The 18531-nt window shown below is 38.7% G+C and overlaps 1 protein-coding gene across 1 annotated transcript in view; it reads left to right on the top strand.

Annotated features, from left to right (window-relative positions):
• Positions 1-573: 573 nt before the first annotated feature.
• LOC129721739 (uncharacterized) overlaps positions 574-18531 on the top strand; it is a 359998-nt gene continuing 342040 nt past the window's right edge. The window contains exon 1 of the mRNA XM_055674652.1: positions 574-1336. Coding sequence (XP_055530627.1) covers positions 1285-1336 — 52 coding nt within the window. The 5' untranslated portion in view covers positions 574-1284. The remainder of the gene's footprint in view (positions 1337-18531) is intronic.

The raw sequence follows: 18531 nt of genomic DNA, 5'->3' as shown, positions 1-18531 counted from the left end.
ATAACATTCGATTATGCACTCTTTATTGGGCAAAAATTTGTGTATCGGATAACTAACAAGTCAAAATAGTTCATAAGAACACTACAAAGAGTGTACAGTGATAGGAAAAGCAAAATTAAATGGAAAAGATGGGGTTTCGATTAGATTTCACTGCTTCGAATCTATTAACATTCCCAAAGTGCGTGAAAACATGTAAACTTTGCATGACATTTTACTCAATGTACCAACATAATGAAAACTCCACTCACTCCAACCTGGTGGAAACGCACGGTTAACGGTGCAAACTTCTAGTGTTCAGCAAACATTTTCCTCCCTCATCATCCCAGTCAGCTGCTGGATGCAACTGCTGCAACCCGAGTACTGATAACGCACATATAGAGCTCGGCTTTAGTCCTGGCCTTGTTCGGGCACGCTTCTCGTGTCAAACTTCGGTACAACCGGCATCCATCGTGGCACGTTCGGTTTTTTGGGATTCGTCAACAACACACCGAACGGTGTTCGTGCACTGATACGCTGAGCTAGGCTGTTCGTCGTTGCTAGCAGCAGAATCAGGACAATCAGTATCCTCTGAACAGCCGGCGGTGACGGTCATTGGTTCCTATCCGGATCGAGTCGACGGTATTAGAAGGGTTTGCTACTTGAGAGTTATTGTGTTTGCTTCCTGTGAGGCGGGTGTAGAGTGATAAATAAATGGAGAGTTAATCGTCCGGCGTGAAATTGTGCACCGCGGAGTGTGTTTCCAAGAAGAAGGGTCAACAACGGCCGATAGGCGACGGGCGATTCGTGGCAGCTAATTGATGGCATTAGTCCCGTGCGATGACTGGTGAGCTCTGATTTCGGGTGCCGGCCGTCATTGATGTGGTGATCCTGGGGCGCACGTGGCCCAACTGTCGCCAGCCAGCCAGCAGTTGGAAATCGACAACACGGGAGCTCGTTTAATTCGGTGCAAAATTGATTTTAAATAATAATCAATTATGTAAATAATCTAAATGATTGCTAATTGTATCGTTTGATCAACGGTGACGGGGTTTGTGAATCTGGGTGGTCCGGTAGTGGAAGAAAAATAGAGAAATTCGGAATTCGGTGGTGCAGTGTGTGTGCGGAGAAATTTTACCCGTACGGCTGGGAAACCTTCCCAAGTAAGCTTTACTACCAGGAAGCCAAACTGAGCCTGCCGTTTCTGTAGAGAACAGCGTAACGAAACAGGATTCATCTGTTGGATCGGATCGGCGAGAAAGAGAGAGAGGAAGAGATAGAGGTAGTGAGCAGACAGGCGGCAGCAGAATGAAGTTTGCAGTGCTGCTCTGGTGGCTCTGGCTGCAGATCGCATTTCAAGGTATTTATATGAAAAATTTAAATTCTATTTTCGCCGTGAAGGATTTGCGCGTTTGGTTTTTGATAGCGACCGAAATGTGTTTGATGTTGGATGGTGGATGGAATCGAGAAATTGTAAATTCGTTGAAGCCTGGTTTGGTTAGCAGCTTAAAGTTATGTTTGAATTTTGAGTTGTAACAGCGATGAGTTTGAATGAGACCAAAAATGGAATTATTGAGCCTTTTACTGGAAACAATACATAGTTTTAAAATATAAAGGATGACAGAATATAAACATGAAGGGGCTTGGTTTGGTTTTTATTGCCCAACCGACTTTTTAGCAAGCAGAGCTCACATGATTCTAACAAAGTTGAGTGTTTCTATTTTAATATATCTCAATTGAAATGAAATCAAATTTAAAAATAAATTCAGATGCAACCTGCATAGAACGTCAAATAGAAATAGAAATAGAAATAAGATATTGTTGAATATTTTAAAAACAAATATTATTCCATTAGGACATTATGGATATATACGTACTTTAAACTGAATCTGAGAAACTCTACTGTCATGAAACGAAAGTTTCCAGACTAAACACTTTTTGTGAATGTAATAAAAATAAAAAGTTGGAATATATCACTTAAAAACTATATTTTTTTTATTAATCCTTTAATTAATCCTAAGCTGAAGATAACGTGGAACATGCATGACTGGTGCCATCTGGATTTTTCAAGATCATATATAATGATACATTGGGTTTCAGATTTTAATATTTTTCCCGTTCTGCTGACCTATGGATAATTTATTTTGAAACCACTCACTCCACTCCATCTTTTTTCCACATGCAAAATTCTTCAGATCCCTAAAGTAGTCATATCTATTTTGTTATCATGGTGTGAATTGAGTTTATAGTTTTAGCATGTATGTATTGGAAGTCTCTTTGCAATACATGGGCTTTCTACGAGTACGAAAATGGAGTAAAACGGTTATATTCAAGGAATTCTCGAGAACGACTAGAGTCAAACAGTAAGTTATATTTTTCTCGCAAGCTGGAGCTGGTCACTACCACTAGTTTGGAAAGAAATACAATTTGATGTTGACTTTCTTATATGTTTTTCTACATAAATTAAATTTAGGCTGTTTAAAAAATGCTGAGCTCCACGTAACGCTTCGTAACTTCATACTAAAACCTTTGTGTTGCTGTTTGTAGCATCTCCAGTGTTTGTTGCTTCCGGCTAATATTTCTATGGTATTTCCCGAACAAAAACATCTTAAATTAAAACTTCTGGCGCGCAAAAATTTAGTGCGAACCTTTACTTCACTGCAAATTTTTCCAACTGGTTTGATTTCTACGAAAACCGGTGAAAGTTCGCTACAGCAAAACAATTTTCTCCAACGACTCACCATTATACGAAAAATTTATAGCTTCTGGTATTTACAAGTTTCTGACATTTTTGTATAGGTCAAATTCAAATCGATACATGAAAACTACTGAAATTGTTGTTTATTTCTGATTCCCAATTCAAATCAAAAATAAATATGTCTCTTGAGGCGCAAGAATGAAGTCACCCGAATAAAAAGTGTATAGCATGAGAATTCAGTGCTCATTGAATGCCAAAACACCTTATGTAGTATTCCATCCTGATTTTTTTTACTGCTCCGTGTCGCTAGAAAAGTGTAAGCCGAACATTACTTCAAATTGGCGTTTTTAACAGTTATGTAGTGGTGTCAATAATCCAATATTCATTAAATGCTTCTTAAAACACTTGGTTTTGATTAAAAACTTCTCATTTTCTTCTTCTTCTTATAAATAAATATAAAATTTCGTAACGCAGTTGTTGCCCCTTGAACTCCTTTCTACAACAATTACTTGAATTTAGGTTGAAAAATATCAGTTTGGCATTACGGGTCAGATTTCTTAAACTTTTCCTTAATTAGAAATATAACTAAATAGCAGTAAAAAATTTCTCTTGAACTAATTCAAAACTACTTATCCACTAAGTATAGACAAATGTATGCTTAATTAACACGATGTACAAAAGGGTACCTAACCGAACTTGATCATAAAACGGGTTAAAAACGTAAGTATAACCTGAACATAAACTGAACTACGTCGCGAAACTAAAATTTTTCTACTGTACTTAAATTTATAATGTCTGCGGACTATGAACGAATAAAGCAGCGTTCAAATTTGGACAATAACCTTCTCCGATGATCTCCGCTAAAACTTGTGATATTTTGGCAGGAAGAGTCACAATATCATGTACGCACGGCCACTCGACCGTGCAAAATAGCTCCAAGAAAGCGATTATTTTGATTAGTTAGAATAACTTACGCACAAGATAGCTAGCTCAATTCTGTTGGTTTCGTTGGAAGGCTGAGGAAATTTTGTAATCAATCGCCTTCTAAAAACCAGAAAAGGCCAAAAAAGAAAATGATCCCAAACTGAGCTCAAAATGGCCGAAATCGCCTTTTATAGGCCAGAAAAGGCCAAAAAAGAAACTGATCCCAATTTAAGCTCAGAGTGGCCGAAATTATCTTCTAAAGGCCAGTAAAGGCCAAAAAAGAAAACGATCCCAAGTTAAGCTCAAAATGGCCGAAATCGCCTTCCAAAGGCCAGAAAAGGTAAAAAAAATGATCCCAAATTAAGCTCAGAATGGCCGAAATCGCCTTCTATAGGCCAGAAAAGGCCTAAAAAGAAAATGATCCCAAACTAAGCTCAGAATGGCCGAAATCGCCTTCTAAAGGCCAGAAAAGTCCAAAAAAGAAAATGATCCCAAATTAAGCTCAGAATGGCCGAAATCGCCTTCTAAAAGCCAGAAAAGTCCAAAAAAGAAAATGATCCCAAATTAAGCTCAGAATGGCCGAAATCGCCTTCTAAAGGCCAGAAAAGGCCAAAAAAGAAAATGATCCAAAATTTAGCTCAGAATGGCCGAAATCGCCTTCTAAAGGACAGAAAAGGCCAAAAAAGAAAATGATCCCAAATTAAGCTCAGAATGGCCGAAATCGCCTTCTAAAGGCCAAAAAAGAAAATGATTCCAAATTAAGCTCAGAATGGCCGAAATCGCCTTCTAAAGGCCAGAAAAGGCCAAAAAAGAAAATGATCCCAAATTAAGCTCAGAATGGCCGAAATCATCTTCTATAGGCAAGAAAAGGCCAAAAAAGAAAATGATTCCAAATTTAGCTCAGAATGGCCGAAATCGCCTTCTAAAGGCCAGAAAAGGCCAAAAAAGAAAATGATCCCAAATTAAGCTCAGAATGGCCGAAATCATCTTCTATAGGCAAGAAAAGGCCAGAAAAGAAAATGATTCCAAATTTTGCTAAGAATGGCCGAAATCGCCTTCTTAAGGCCAGAAAAGGCCAAAAAAAAAAAAAATGATCCCAAATTTAGCTCAGAATGGACGAAATCGTCTTCTAAAAGCCAGAAAAGGCCAAAAAGAAAATGATCCCAAATTAAGCTCAGAATGGCCGAAATCGCCTTCTAGAGGCCAGAAAAGGCCAAAAAAGAATATGATCCCAAATTACGCTCAGAATGGCCGAAATCACCTTCTAGAGGCCAGAAAAGGCCAAAAAAGAAAATGATCCCAAAATAAGCTCAGAATGGACGAAATCGTCTTCTAAAGGCCAGAAAAGGCCAAAAAAGAAAATGATCCCAAATTAAGCTCAGAATGGCCGAAATCGCCTTCTAAAGGCCAGAAAAGGCTCAAAAAGAAAATGATTCCAAATTTTGCTAAGAATGGCCGAAATCGCCTTCTTAAGGCCAGAAAAGGCCAAAAAAAAATGATCCCAAATTGAGCTCAGAATGGCCGAAATCGCCTTCTAAAGGCCAGAAAAGGCCTGAAATCGCCTTCTAAAGGCCGAAATCGCCTTCTAAAGGCCAAAAAAGAAAATGATCCCAAATTTAGCTCAGAATGGACGAAATCGTCTTCTAAAGGCCAGAAAAGGCCAAAAAAGAAAATGATCCCAAATTAAGCTCAAAATGGCCGAAATCGCCTTCTAAAGGCCAAAAAAGAAAATAATCCCAAATTAAGCTCAGAATGGACGAAATCGTCTTCTAAAGGTCACAAAAGGCCATAAAAGGAAATGATTCCAAATTAAGCTCAGAATGGACGAAATCGCCTTCTAAAGGCCAGAAAAGTCCAAAAAAGAAAATGATCCCAAATTAAGCTCAGAATGGCCGAAATCGCCTTCTAAAAGCCAGAAAAGTCCAAAAAAGAAAATGATCCCAAATTAAGCTCAGAATGGCCGAAATCGCCTTCTAAAGGCCAGAAAAGGCCAAAAAAGAAAATGATCCAAAATTTAGCTCAGAATGGCCGAAATCGCCTTCTAAAGGACAGAAAAGGCCAAAAAAGAAAATGATCCCAAATTAAGCTCAGAATGGCCGAAATCGCCTTCTAAAGGCCAAAAAAGAAAATGATTCCAAATTAAGCTCAGAATGGCCGAAATCGCCTTCTAAAGGCCAGAAAAGTCCAAAAAAGAAAATGATCCCAAATTAAGCTCAGAATGGCCGAAATCGCCTTCTAAAAGCCAGAAAAGTCCAAAAAAGAAAATGATCCCAAATTAAGCTCAGAATGGCCGAAATCGCCTTCTAAAGGCCAGAAAAGGCCAAAAAAGAAAATGATCCAAAATTTAGCTCAGAATGGCCGAAATCGCCTTCTAAAGGACAGAAAAGGCCAAAAATGAAAATGATCCCAAATTAAGCTCAGAATGGCCGAAATCGCCTTCTAAAGGCCAAAAAAGAAAATGATTCCAAATTAAGCTCAGAATGGCCGAAATCGCCTTCTAAAGGCCAGAAAAGGCCAAAAAAGAAAATGATCCCAAATTAAGCTCAGAATGGCCGAAATCGCCTTCTAAAAGCCAGAAAAGTCCAAAAAAGAAAATGATCCCAAATTAAGCTCAGAATGGCCGAAATCGCCTTCTAAAGGCCAGAAAAGGCCAAAAAAGAAAATGATCCAAAATTTAGCTCAGAATGGCCGAAATCGCCTTCTAAAGGACAGAAAAGGCCAAAAATGAAAATGATCCCAAATTAAGCTCAGAATGGCCGAAATCGCCTTCTAAAGGCCAAAAAAGAAAATGATTCCAAATTAAGCTCAGAATGGCCGAAATCGCCTTCTAAAGGCCAGAAAAGGCCAAAAAAGAAAATGATCCCAAATTAAGCTCAGAATGGCCGAAATCATCTTCTATAGGCAAGAAAAGGCCAAATATAAAAAATGATCCCAAATTTAGCTCAGAATGGACGAAATCGTCTTCTAAAAGCCAGAAAAGGCCAAAAAGAAAATGATCCCAAATTAAGCTCAGAATGGCCGAAATCGCCTTCTAGAGGCCAGAAAAGGCCAAAAAAGAATATGATCCCAAATTACGCTCAGAATGGCCGAAATCACCTTCTAGAGGCCAGAAAAGGCCAAAAAAGAAAATGATCCCAAATTAAGCTCAGAATGGCCGAAATAGCCTTCTAAAGGCCAGAAAAGGCCAAAAAAGAAAATGATCCCAAAATAAGCTCAGAATGGACGAAATCGTCTTCTAAAGGCCAGAAAAGGCCAAAAGAGAAAATGATCCCAAATTAAGCTCAGAATGGCCGAAATCGCCTTCTAAAGGCCAGAAAAGGCTCAAAAAGAAAATGATTCCAAATTTTGCTAAGAATGGCCGAAATCGCCTTCTTAAGGCCAGAAAAGGCCAAAAAAAAAATGATCCCAAATTGAGCTCAGAATGGCCGAAATCGCCTTCTAAAGGCCAGAAAAGGCCAAAAAAGAAAATGATCCCAAATTAAGCTCAAAATGGCCGAAATCGCCTTCTAAAGGCCAAAAAAGAAAATGATCCCAAATTTAGCTCAGAATGGACGAAATCGTCTTCTAAAGGCCAGAAAAGGCCAAAAAAGAAAATGATCCCAAATTAAGCTCAAAATGGCCGAAATCGCCTTCTAAAGGCCAAAAAAGAAAATAATCCCAAATTAAGCTCAGAATGGACGAAATCGTCTTCTAAAGGTCACAAAAGGCCATAAAAGAAAATGATCCCAAATTAAGCTCAGAATGGACGAAATCGCCTTCTAAAGGCCAGAAAAGTCCAAAAAAGAAAATGATCCCAAATTAAGCTCAGAATGGCCGAAATCGCCTTCTAAAAGCCAGAAAAGTCCAAAAAAGAAAATGATCCCAAATTAAGCTCAGAATGGCCGAAGTCGCCTTCTAAAGGCCAGAAAAGGCCAAAAAAGAAAATGATCCAAAATTTAGCTCAGAATGGCCGAAATCGCCTTCTAAAGGACAGAAAAGGCCAAAAAAGAAAATGATCCCAAATTAAGCTCAGAATGGCCGAAATCGCCTTCTAAAGGCCAAAAAAGAAAATGATTCCAAATTAAGCTCAGAATGGCCGAAATCGCCTTCTAAAGGCCAGAAAAGGCCAAAAAAGAAAATGATCCCAAATTAAGCTCAGAATGGCCGAAATCATCTTCTATAGGCAAGAAAAGGCCAAAAAAGAAAATGATTCCAAATTTAGCTCAGAATGGCCGAAATCGCCTTCTAAAGGCCAGAAAAGGCCAAAAAAGAAAATGATCCCAAATTAAGCTCAGAATGGCCGAAATCATCTTCTATAGGCAAGAAAAGGCCAGAAAAGAAAATGATTCCAAATTTTGCTAAGAATGGCCGAAATCGCCTTCTTAAGGCCAGAAAAGGCCAAAAAAAATGATCCCAAATTTAGCTCAGAATGGACGAAATCGTCTTCTAAAAGCCAGAAAAGGCCAAAAAGAAAATGATCCCAAATTAAGCTCAGAATGGCCGAAATCGCCTTCTAGAGGCCAGAAAAGGCCAAAAAAGAAAATGATCCCAAAATAAGCTCAGAATGGACGAAATCGTCTTCTAAAGGCCAGAAAAGGCCAAAAAAGAAAATGATCCCAAATTAAGCTCAGAATGGCCGGAATCGCCTTCTAAAGGCCAGAAAAGGCTCAAAAAGAAAATGATTCCAAATTTTGCTAAGAATGGCCGAAATTGCCTTCTTAAGGCCAGAAAAGGCCAAAAAAAAATGATCCCAAATTGAGCTCAGAATGGCCGAAATCGCCTTCTAAAGGCCAGAAAAGGCCAAAAAAGAAAATGATCCCAAATTAAGCTCAAAATGGCCGAAATCGCCTTCTAAAGGCCAAAAAAGAAAATGATCCCAAATTTAGCTCAGAATGGACGAAATCGTCTTCTAAAGGTCAGAAAAGGCCATAAAAGAAAATGATCCCAAATTAAGCTCAGAATGGACGAAATCGTCTTCTAAAGGCCAGAAAAGGCCAAAAAAGAAAATGATCCCAAATTAAGCTCAGAATGGCCGAAATCGCCTTCTAAAGGCCAAAAAAGAAAATAATCCCAAATTAAGCTCAGAATGGACGAAATCGTCTTCTAAAGGTCAGAAAAGGCCATAAAAGAAAATGATCCCAAATTAAGCTCAGAATGGACGAAATCGTCTTCTAAAGGTCAGAAAAGGCCATAAAAGGAAATGATTCCAAATTAAGCTCAGAATGGACGAAATCGCCTTCTAAAGGCCAGAAAAGTCCAAAAAAGAAAATGATCCCAAATTAAGCTCAGAATGGCCGAAATCGCCTTCTAAAAGCCAGAAAAGTCCAAAAAAGAAAATGATCCCAAATTAAGCTCAGAATGGCCGAAATCGCCTTCTAAAGGCCAGAAAAGGCCAAAAAAGAAAATGATCCAAAATTTAGCTCAGAATGGCCGAAATCGCCTTCTAAAGGACAGAAAAGGCCAAAAAAGAAAATGATCCCAAATTAAGCTCAGAATGGCCGAAATCGCCTTCTAAAGGCCAAAAAAGAAAATGATTCCAAATTAAGCTCAGAATGGCCGAAATCGCCTTCTAAAGGCCAGAAAAGGCCAAAAAAGAAAATGATCCCAAATTAAGCTCAGAATGGCCGAAATCATCTTCTATAGGCAAGAAAAGGCCAAAAAAGAAAATGATTCCAAATTTAGCTCAGAATGGCCGAAATCGCCTTCTAAAGGCCAGAAAAGGCCAAAAAAGAAAATGATCCCAAATTAAGCTCAGAATGGCCGAAATCATCTTCTATAGGCAAGAAAAGGCCAGAAAAGAAAATGATTCCAAATTTTGCTAAGAATGGCCGAAATCGCCTTCTTAAGGCCAGAAAAGGCCAAAAAAAATGATCCCAAATTTAGCTCAGAATGGACGAAATCGTCTTCTAAAAGCCAGAAAAGGCCAAAAAGAAAATGATCCCAAATTAAGCTCAGAATGGCCGAAATCGCCTTCTAGAGGCCAGAAAAGGCCAAAAAAGAAAATGATCCCAAAATAAGCTCAGAATGGACGAAATCGTCTTCTAAAGGCCAGAAAAGGCCAAAAAAGAAAATGATCCCAAATTAAGCTCAGAATGGCCGGAATCGCCTTCTAAAGGCCAGAAAAGGCTCAAAAAGAAAATGATTCCAAATTTTGCTAAGAATGGCCGAAATTGCCTTCTTAAGGCCAGAAAAGGCCAAAAAAAATGATCCCAAATTGAGCTCAGAATGGCCGAAATCGCCTTCTAAAGGCCAGAAAAGGCCAAAAAAGAAAATGATCCCAAATTAAGCTCAAAATGGCCGAAATCGCCTTCTAAAGGCCAAAAAAGAAAATGATCCCAAATTTAGCTCAGAATGGACGAAATCGTCTTCTAAAGGTCAGAAAAGGCCATAAAAGAAAATGATCCCAAATTAAGCTCAGAATGGACGAAATCGTCTTCTAAAGGCCAGAAAAGGCCAAAAAAGAAAATGATCCCAAATTAAGCTCAGAATGGCCGAAATCGCCTTCTAAAGGCCAAAAAAGAAAATAATCCCAAATTAAGCTCAGAATGGACGAAATCGTCTTCTAAAGGTCAGAAAAGGCCATAAAAGAAAATGATCCCAAATTAAGCTCAGAATGGACGAAATCGTCTTCTAAAGGCCAGAAAAGGCCAAAAAAGAAAATGATCCCAAATTAAGCTCAGAATGGCCGAAATCGCCTTCTAAAGGCCAAAAAAGAAAATAATCCCAAATTAAGCTCAGAATGGACGAAATCGTCTTCTAAAGGTCAGAAAAGGCCATAAAAGAAAATGATCCCAAATTAAGCTCAGAATGGACGAAATCGTCTTCTAAAGGTCAGAAAAGGCCAAAAAAGAAAATGATCCCAAATTGAGCAGAAAATGATTCCAAATTTTGCTAAGAATGGCCGAAATCGCCTTCTTAAGGCCAGAAAAGGCCAAAAAAAAATGATCCCAAATTGAGCTCAGAATGGCCGAAATCGCCTTCTAAAGGCCAGAAAAGGCCAAAAAAGAAAATGATCCCAAATTAAGCTCAAAATGGCCGAAATCGCCTTCTAAAGGCCATAAAAGAAAATGATCCCAAATTAAGCTCAGAATGGACGAAATCGTCTTCTAAAGGCCAGAAAAGGCCGAAAAAGAAAATGATCCCAAATTAAGCTCAGAATGGCCGAAATCGCCTTCTAAAGGCCAAAAAAGAAAATAATCCCAAATTAAGCTCAGAATGTCCGAAATCGCCTTCTAAAGGCCAGAAAAGGCCAAAAAAGAATATGATCCCAAATTAAGCTCAAAATGGCCGAAATCGCCTTCTAAAGGCCAAAAAAGAAAATAATCCCAAATTAAGCTCAGAATGGACGAAATCGTCTTCTAAAGGCCAGAAAAGGCCAAAAAAGAAAATGATCCCAAATTAAGCTCAAAATGGCCGAAATCGCCTTCTAAAGGTCAGAAAAGGCCATAAAAGGAAATGATTCCAAATTAAGCTCAGAATGGACGAAATCGCCTTCTAAAGGCCAGAAAAGTCCAAAAAAGAAAATGATCCCAAATTAAGCTCAGAATGGCCGAAATCGCCTTCTAAAGGCCAGAAAAGGCCAAAAAAGAAAATGATCCAAAATTTAGCTCAGAATGGCCGAAATCGCCTTCTAAAGGACAGAAAAGGCCAAAAAAGAAAATGATCCCAAATTAAGCTCAGAATGGCCGAAATCGCCTTCTAAAGGCCAAAAAAGAAAATGATTCCAAATTAAGCTCAGAATGGCCGAAATCGCCTTCTAAAGGCCAGAAAAGGCCAAAAAAGAAAATGATCCCAAATTAAGCTCAGAATGGCCGAAATCATCTTCTATAGGCAAGAAAAGGCCAAAAAAGAAAATGATTCCAAATTTAGCTCAGAATGGCCGAAATCGCCTTCTAAAGGCCAGAAAAGGCCAAAAAAGAAAATGATCCCAAATTAAGCTCAGAATGGCCGAAATCATCTTCTATAGGCAAGAAAAGGCCAGAAAAGAAAATGATTCCAAATTTTGCTAAGAATGGCCGAAATCGCCTTCTTAAGGCCAGAAAAGGCCAAAAAAAATGATCCCAAATTTAGCTCAGAATGGACGAAATCGTCTTCTAAAAGCCAGAAAAGGCCAAAAAGAAAATGATCCCAAATTAAGCTCAGAATGGCCGAAATCGCCTTCTAGAGGCCAGAAAAGGCCAAAAAAGAAAATGATCCCAAAATAAGCTCAGAATGGACGAAATCGTCTTCTAAAGGCCAGAAAAGGCCAAAAAAGAAAATGATCCCAAATTAAGCTCAGAATGGCCGGAATCGCCTTCTAAAGGCCAGAAAAGGCTCAAAAAGAAAATGATTCCAAATTTTGCTAAGAATGGCCGAAATTGCCTTCTTAAGGCCAGAAAAGGCCAAAAAAAAATGATCCCAAATTGAGCTCAGAATGGCCGAAATCGCCTTCTAAAGGCCAGAAAAGGCCAAAAAAGAAAATGATCCCAAATTAAGCTCAAAATGGCCGAAATCGCCTTCTAAAGGCCAAAAAAGAAAATGATCCCAAATTTAGCTCAGAATGGACGAAATCGTCTTCTAAAGGTCAGAAAAGGCCATAAAAGAAAATGATCCCAAATTAAGCTCAGAATGGACGAAATCGTCTTCTAAAGGCCAGAAAAGGCCAAAAAAGAAAATGATCCCAAATTAAGCTCAGAATGGCCGAAATCGCCTTCTAAAGGCCAAAAAAAGAAAATAATCCCAAATTAAGCTCAGAATGGACGAAATCGTCTTCTAAAGGTCAGAAAAGGCCATAAAAGAAAATGATCCCAAATTAAGCTCAGAATGGACGAAATCGTCTTCTAAAGGCCAGAAAAGGCCAAAAAAGAAAATGATCCCAAATTAAGCTCAGAATGGCCGAAATCGCCTTCTAAAGGCCAAAAAAGAAAATAATCCCAAATTAAGCTCAGAATGGACGAAATCGTCTTCTAAAGGTCAGAAAAGGCCATAAAAGAAAATGATCCCAAATTAAGCTCAGAATGGACGAAATCGTCTTCTAAAGGTCAGAAAAGGCCAAAAAAGAAAATGATCCCAAATTGAGCAGAAAATGATTCCAAATTTTGCTAAGAATGGCCGAAATCGCCTTCTTAAGGCCAGAAAAGGCCAAAAAAAAAATGATCCCAAATTGAGCTCAGAATGGCCGAAATCGCCTTCTAAAGGCCAGAAAAGGCCAAAAAAGAAAATGATCCCAAATTAAGCTCAAAATGGCCGAAATCGCCTTCTAAAGGCCATAAAAGAAAATGATCCCAAATTAAGCTCAGAATGGACGAAATCGTCTTCTAAAGGCCAGAAAAGGCCAAAAAAGAAAATGATCCCAAATTAAGCTCAGAATGGCCGAAATCGCCTTCTAAAGGCCAAAAAAGAAAATAATCCCAAATTAAGCTCAGAATGTCCGAAATCGCCTTCTAAAGGCCAGAAAAGGCCAAAAAAGAATATGATCCCAAATTAAGCTCAAAATGGCCGAAATCGCCTTCTAAAGGCCAAAAAAGAAAATAATCCCAAATTAAGCTCAGAATGGACGAAATCGTCTTCTAAAGGCCAGAAAAGGCCAAAAAAGAAAATGATCCCAAATTAAGCTCAAAATGGCCGAAATCGCCTTCTAAAGGCCAAAAAAGAAAATAATCCCAAATTAAGCTCAGAATTGACGAAATCGTCTTCTAAAGGTCAGAAAAGGCCATAAAAGAAAATGATCCCAAATTAAGCTCAGAATGGACGAAATCGTCTTCTAAAGGCCAGAAAAGGCCAAAAAAGAAAATGATCCCAAATTAAGCTCAGAATGGCCGAAATCGCCTTCTAAAGGCCAAAAAAGAAAATAATCCCAAATTAAGCTCAGAATGGCCGAAATCGCCTTCTAAAGGCCAGAAAAGGCCAAAAAAGAATATGATCCCAAATTAAGCTCAAAATGGCCGAAATCGCCTTCTAAAGGCCAAAAAAGAAAATAATCCCAAATTAAGCTCAGAATGGACGAAATCGTCTTCTAAAGGTAAGAAAAGGCCATAAAAGAAAATGATCCCAAATTAAGCTCGAAATGGCCGAAATCGCCTTCTAAAGGCCAAAAAAGAAAATGATCCCAAATTTAGCTCAAAATGGCCGAAATCGCCTTCTAAAGGCCAGAAAAGGCCAAAAAAGAAAATGATACCAAACTAAGCTCAGAATGGCCGAAATCATCTTCTATAGGCAAGAAAAGGCCAGAAAAGAAAATGATTCCAAATTTTGCTAAGAATGGCCGAAATCGCCTTCTTAAGGCCAGAAAAGGCCAAAAAAAAATGATCCCAAATTTAGCTCAGAATGGACGAAATCGTCTTCTAAAAGCCAGAAAAGGCCAATAAGAAAATGATCCCAAATTAAGCTCAGAATGGCCGAAATCGCCTTCTAGAGGCCAGAAAAGGCCAAAAAAGAAAATGATCCCAAATTTAGCTCATAATGGCCGAAATCGCCTTCTAGAGACCAGAAAAGGCCAAAAAAGAAAATGATCCCAAATAAAGCTCAGAATGGCCGAAATAGCCTTCTAAAGGCCAGAAAAGGCCAAAAAAGAAAATGATCCCAAAATAAGCTCAGAATGGACGAAATCGTCTTCTAAAGGCCAGAAAAGGCCAAAAAAGAAAATGATCCCAAATTAAGCTCAGAATGGCCGAAATCGCCTTCTAAAGGCCAGAAAAGGCTCAAAAAGAAAATGATCCCAAATAAAGCTCAGAATGGCCGAAATAGCCTTCTAAAGGCCAGAAAAGGCCAAAAAAGAAAATGATCCCAAATTAAGCTCAGAATGGACGAAATCGTCTTCTAAAGGCCAGAAAAGGCCAAAAAAGAAAATGATCCCAAATTAAGCTCAGAATGGCCAAAATCGCCTTCTAAAGGCCAGAAAAGAAAATGATCCCAAATTTAGCTCAGAATGGACGAAATCGTCTTCTAAAGGTCAGAAAAGGCCATAAAAGAAAATGATCCCAAATTAAGCTCAGAATGGACGAAATCGTCTTCTAAAGGCCAGAAAAGGCCAAAAAAGAAAATGATCCCAAATTAAGCTCAGAATGGCCGAAATCGCCTTCTAAAGGCCAAAAAAGAAAATAATCCCAAATTAAGCTCAGAATGGACGAAATCGTCTTCTAAAGGTCAGAAAAGGCCATAAAAGAAAATGATCCCAAATTAAGCTCAGAATGGACGAAATCGTCTTCTAAAGGTCAGAAAAGGCCAAAAAAGAAAATGATCCCAAATTGAGCTCAGAATGGCCGAAATCGCCTTCTAAAGGCCAGAAAGGCCGAAAAAGAATATGATCCCAAATTTTGCTAAGAATGGCCGAAATCGCCTTCTTAAGGCCAAAAAAGAAAATAATCCCAAATTAAGCTCAGAATGGACGAAATCGTCTTCTAAAGGTCAGAAAAGGCCATAAAAGAAAATGATCCCAAATTAAGCTCGAAATGGCCGAAATCGCCTTCTAAAGGCCAAAGAAAATGATCCCAAATTTAGCTCAGAATGGAAGAAATCGCCTTCTAAAGGCCAGAAAAGGCCAAAAAAGAAAATGATCCCAAATTAAGCTCGAAATGGCCGAAATCGCCTTCTAAAGGCCAAAAAAGAAAATGATTCCAAATTTAACTCAGAATAGCTGAAAACGCCTCCTAAAAGCCAGAAAAGGCCAAAAAAGAAAATAATCCCAAATTAAGCTCAGAATGGACGAAATCGCCTTCTAAAGGCCAGAAAAGGCCAAAAAAGAAAATGATTCCAAATTTTGCTAAGAATGGCCGAAATCGCCTTCTTAGGGCCAGAAAAGGCCAAAAAAAAAATTATCCCAAATTAAGCTCAGAATGGACGAAATCGCCTTCTAAAGGCCAGAAAAGGCCAGAAAAGGCCAAAAAAAAAATGATCCCAAATTAAGCTCAAAATGGCCGAAATCGCCTTCTAAAGGCCAAAAAAGAAAATAATCCCAAATTAAGCTCAGAATGGACGAAATCGTCTTCTAAAGGCCAGAAAAGGCCAAAAAAGAAAATGATCCCAAATTAAGCTCAAAATGGCCGAAATCGCCTTCTAAAGGCCAAAAAAGAAAATGATCCCAAATTTAGCTCAGAATGGACGAAATCGTCTTCTAAAGGCCAGAAAAGGCCAAAAAAGAAAATGATCCCAAATTAAGCTCAGAATGGCCGAAATCGCCTTCTAAAGGCCAGAAAAGGCTAAAAAAGAAAATGATTCCAAATTTTGCTAAGAATGGCCGAAATCGCCTTCTTAAGGCCAGAAAAGGCCAAAAAAAAATGATCCCAAATTGAGCTCAGAATGGCCGAAATCGCCTTCTAAAGGCCAGAAAAGGCCAAAAAAGAAAATGATCCCAAATTAAGCTCAAAACGGCCGAAATCGCCTTCTAAAGGCCAAAAAAGAAAATGATCCCAAATTTAGCTCAGAATGGACGAAATCGTCTTCTAAAGGCCAGAAAAGGCCAAAAGAGAAAATGATCCCAAATTAAGCTCAAAATGGCCGAAATCGCCTTCTAAAGGCCAAAAAAGAAAATAATCCCAAATTAAGCTCAGAATGGACGAAATCGCCTTCTAAAGGCCAGAAAAGGCCAAAAAAGAAAATGATCCCAAATTAAGCTCAGAATGGCCGAAATCGCCTTCTAAAGGCCAGAAAAGGCCAAAAAAGAAAATGATCCCAATTTAAGCTCAGAATGGCCGAAATCATCTTATAAAGGCCAGAAAAGACCAAAAAAGAAAATGATCCCAAATTAAGCTCAGAATGGCCGAAATCGCCTTCAAAAGGCCAGAAAAGAAAATGATCACAAATTTAGCTTAGAATGGCCAAAATCGCCTTCCAAAGGCCAGAAAAGACCAAAAAAGAAAATGATCCCAAATTAAGCTCAGAATGGCCGAAATCGCCTTCTATAGGCCCGAAAAGGCCAAAACAGAAAATGATCCCAAATTTAGCTCAGAATGGCCGAAATCGTCTTCTAAAGGCCTGAAAAGGCCAAAACAGAAAATGATCCCAAACTGAGCTCAGAATGGCCGAAATCGCCTTCTATAGGCCAGAAAAGGCCAAAAAAGAAAATGATCCCAAATTAAGCTCAGAATGGCCGAAATCATCTTATAAAGGCCAGAAAAGACCAAAAAAGAAAATGATCCCAAATTAAGCTCAGAATGGCCGAAATCGCCTTCCAAAGGCCAGAAAAGAAAATGATCACAAATTTAGCTTAGAATGGCCAAAATCGCCTTCCAAAGGCCAGAAAAGACCAAAAAAGAAAATGATCCCAAATTAAGCTCAGAATGGCCGAAATCGCCTTCTATAGGCCCGAAAAGGCCAAAAAAGAAAATGATCCCAAATTTAGCTCAGAATGGCCGAAATCGCTTTCTAAAGGCCAGAAAAGGCCAAATAAGAAAATGATCCCAAATTAAGCTCAGAATGGCCGAAATCGCCTTCCAAAGGCCAGAAAAGAAAATGATCACAAATTTAGCTTAGAATGGCCAAAATCGCCTTCCAAAGGCCAGAAAAGACCAAAAAAGAAAATGATCCCAAATTAAGCTCAGAATGGCCGAAATCGCCTTCTATAGGCCCGAAAAGGCCAAAAAAGAAAATGATCCCAAATTTAGCTCAGAATGGCCGAAATCGCTTTCTAAAGGCCAGAAAAGGCCAAAAAAGAAAATGATCCCAAATTAAGCTCAGAATGGCCGAAATCGCCTTCTAGAGGCCAGAAAAGGCCAAAAAAGAATATGATCCCAAATTACGCTCAGAATGGCCGAAATCACCTTCTAGAGGCCAGAAAAGGCCAAAAAAGAAAATGATCCCAAATTTAGCTCATAATGGCCGAAATCGCCTTCTAGAGACCAGAAAAGGCCAAAAAAGAAAATGATCCCAAATAAAGCTCAGAATGGCCGAAATAGCCTTCTAAAGGCCAGAAAAGGCCAAAAAAGAAAATGATCCCAAAATAAGCTCAGAATGGAAGAAATCGTCTTCTAAAGGCCAGAAAAGGCCAAAAAAGAAAATGATCCCAAATTAAGCTCAGAATGGCCGAAATCGCCTTCTAAAGGCCAGAAAAGGCTCAAAAAGAAAATGATCCCAAATAAAGCTCAGAATGGCCGAAATAGCCTTCTAAAGGCCAGAAAAGGCCAAAAAAGAAAATGATCCCAAATTAAGCTCAGAATGGACGAAATCGTCTTCTAAAGGCCAGAAAAGGCCAAAAAAGAAAATGATCCCAAATTAAGCTCAGAATGGCCGAAATCGCCTTCTAAAGGCCAGAAAAGAAAATGATCCCAAATTTAGCTCAGAATGGACGAAATCGTCTTCTAAAGGTCAGAAAAGGCCATAAAAGAAAATGATCCCAAATTAAGCTCAGAATGGACGAAATCGTCTTCTAAAGGCCAGAAAAGGCCAAAAAAGAAAATGATCCCAAATTAAGCTCAGAATGGCCGAAATCGCCTTCTAAAGGCCAAAAAAGAAAATAATCCCAAATTAAGCTCAGAATGGACGAAATCGTCTTCTAAAGGTCAGAAAAGGCCATAAAAGAAAATGATCCCAAATTAAGCTCAGAATGGACGAAATCGTCTTCTAAAGGTCAGAAAAGGCCAAAAAAGAAAATGATCCCAAATTGAGCTCAGAATGGCCGAAATCGCCTTCTAAAGGCCAGAAAGGCCGAAAAAGAATATGATCCCAAATTTTGCTAAGAATGGCCGAAATCGCCTTCTTAAGGCCAAAAAAGAAAATAATCCCAAATTAAGCTCAGAATGGACGAAATCGTCTTCTAAAGGTCAGAAAAGGCCATAAAAGAAAATGATCCCAAATTAAGCTCGAAATGGCCGAAATCGCCTTCTAAAGGCCAAAAAAGAAAATGATCCCAAATTTAGCTCAGAATGGAAGAAATCGCCTTCTAAAGGCCAGAAAAGGCCAAAAAAGAAAATGATCCCAAATTAAGCTCGAAATGGCCGAAATCGCCTTCTAAAGGCCAAAAAAGAAAATGATTCCAAATT

This window comes from Wyeomyia smithii, chromosome 2 (assembly GCF_029784165.1).
Source record: "Wyeomyia smithii strain HCP4-BCI-WySm-NY-G18 chromosome 2, ASM2978416v1, whole genome shotgun sequence".
In the NCBI taxonomy this organism is placed as follows: Eukaryota; Metazoa; Arthropoda; class Insecta; order Diptera; family Culicidae; genus Wyeomyia; species Wyeomyia smithii.
The sequence above is the reverse complement of the archived record's forward strand: the minus strand, read 5'-3'. Positions and strand labels throughout refer to the sequence as shown.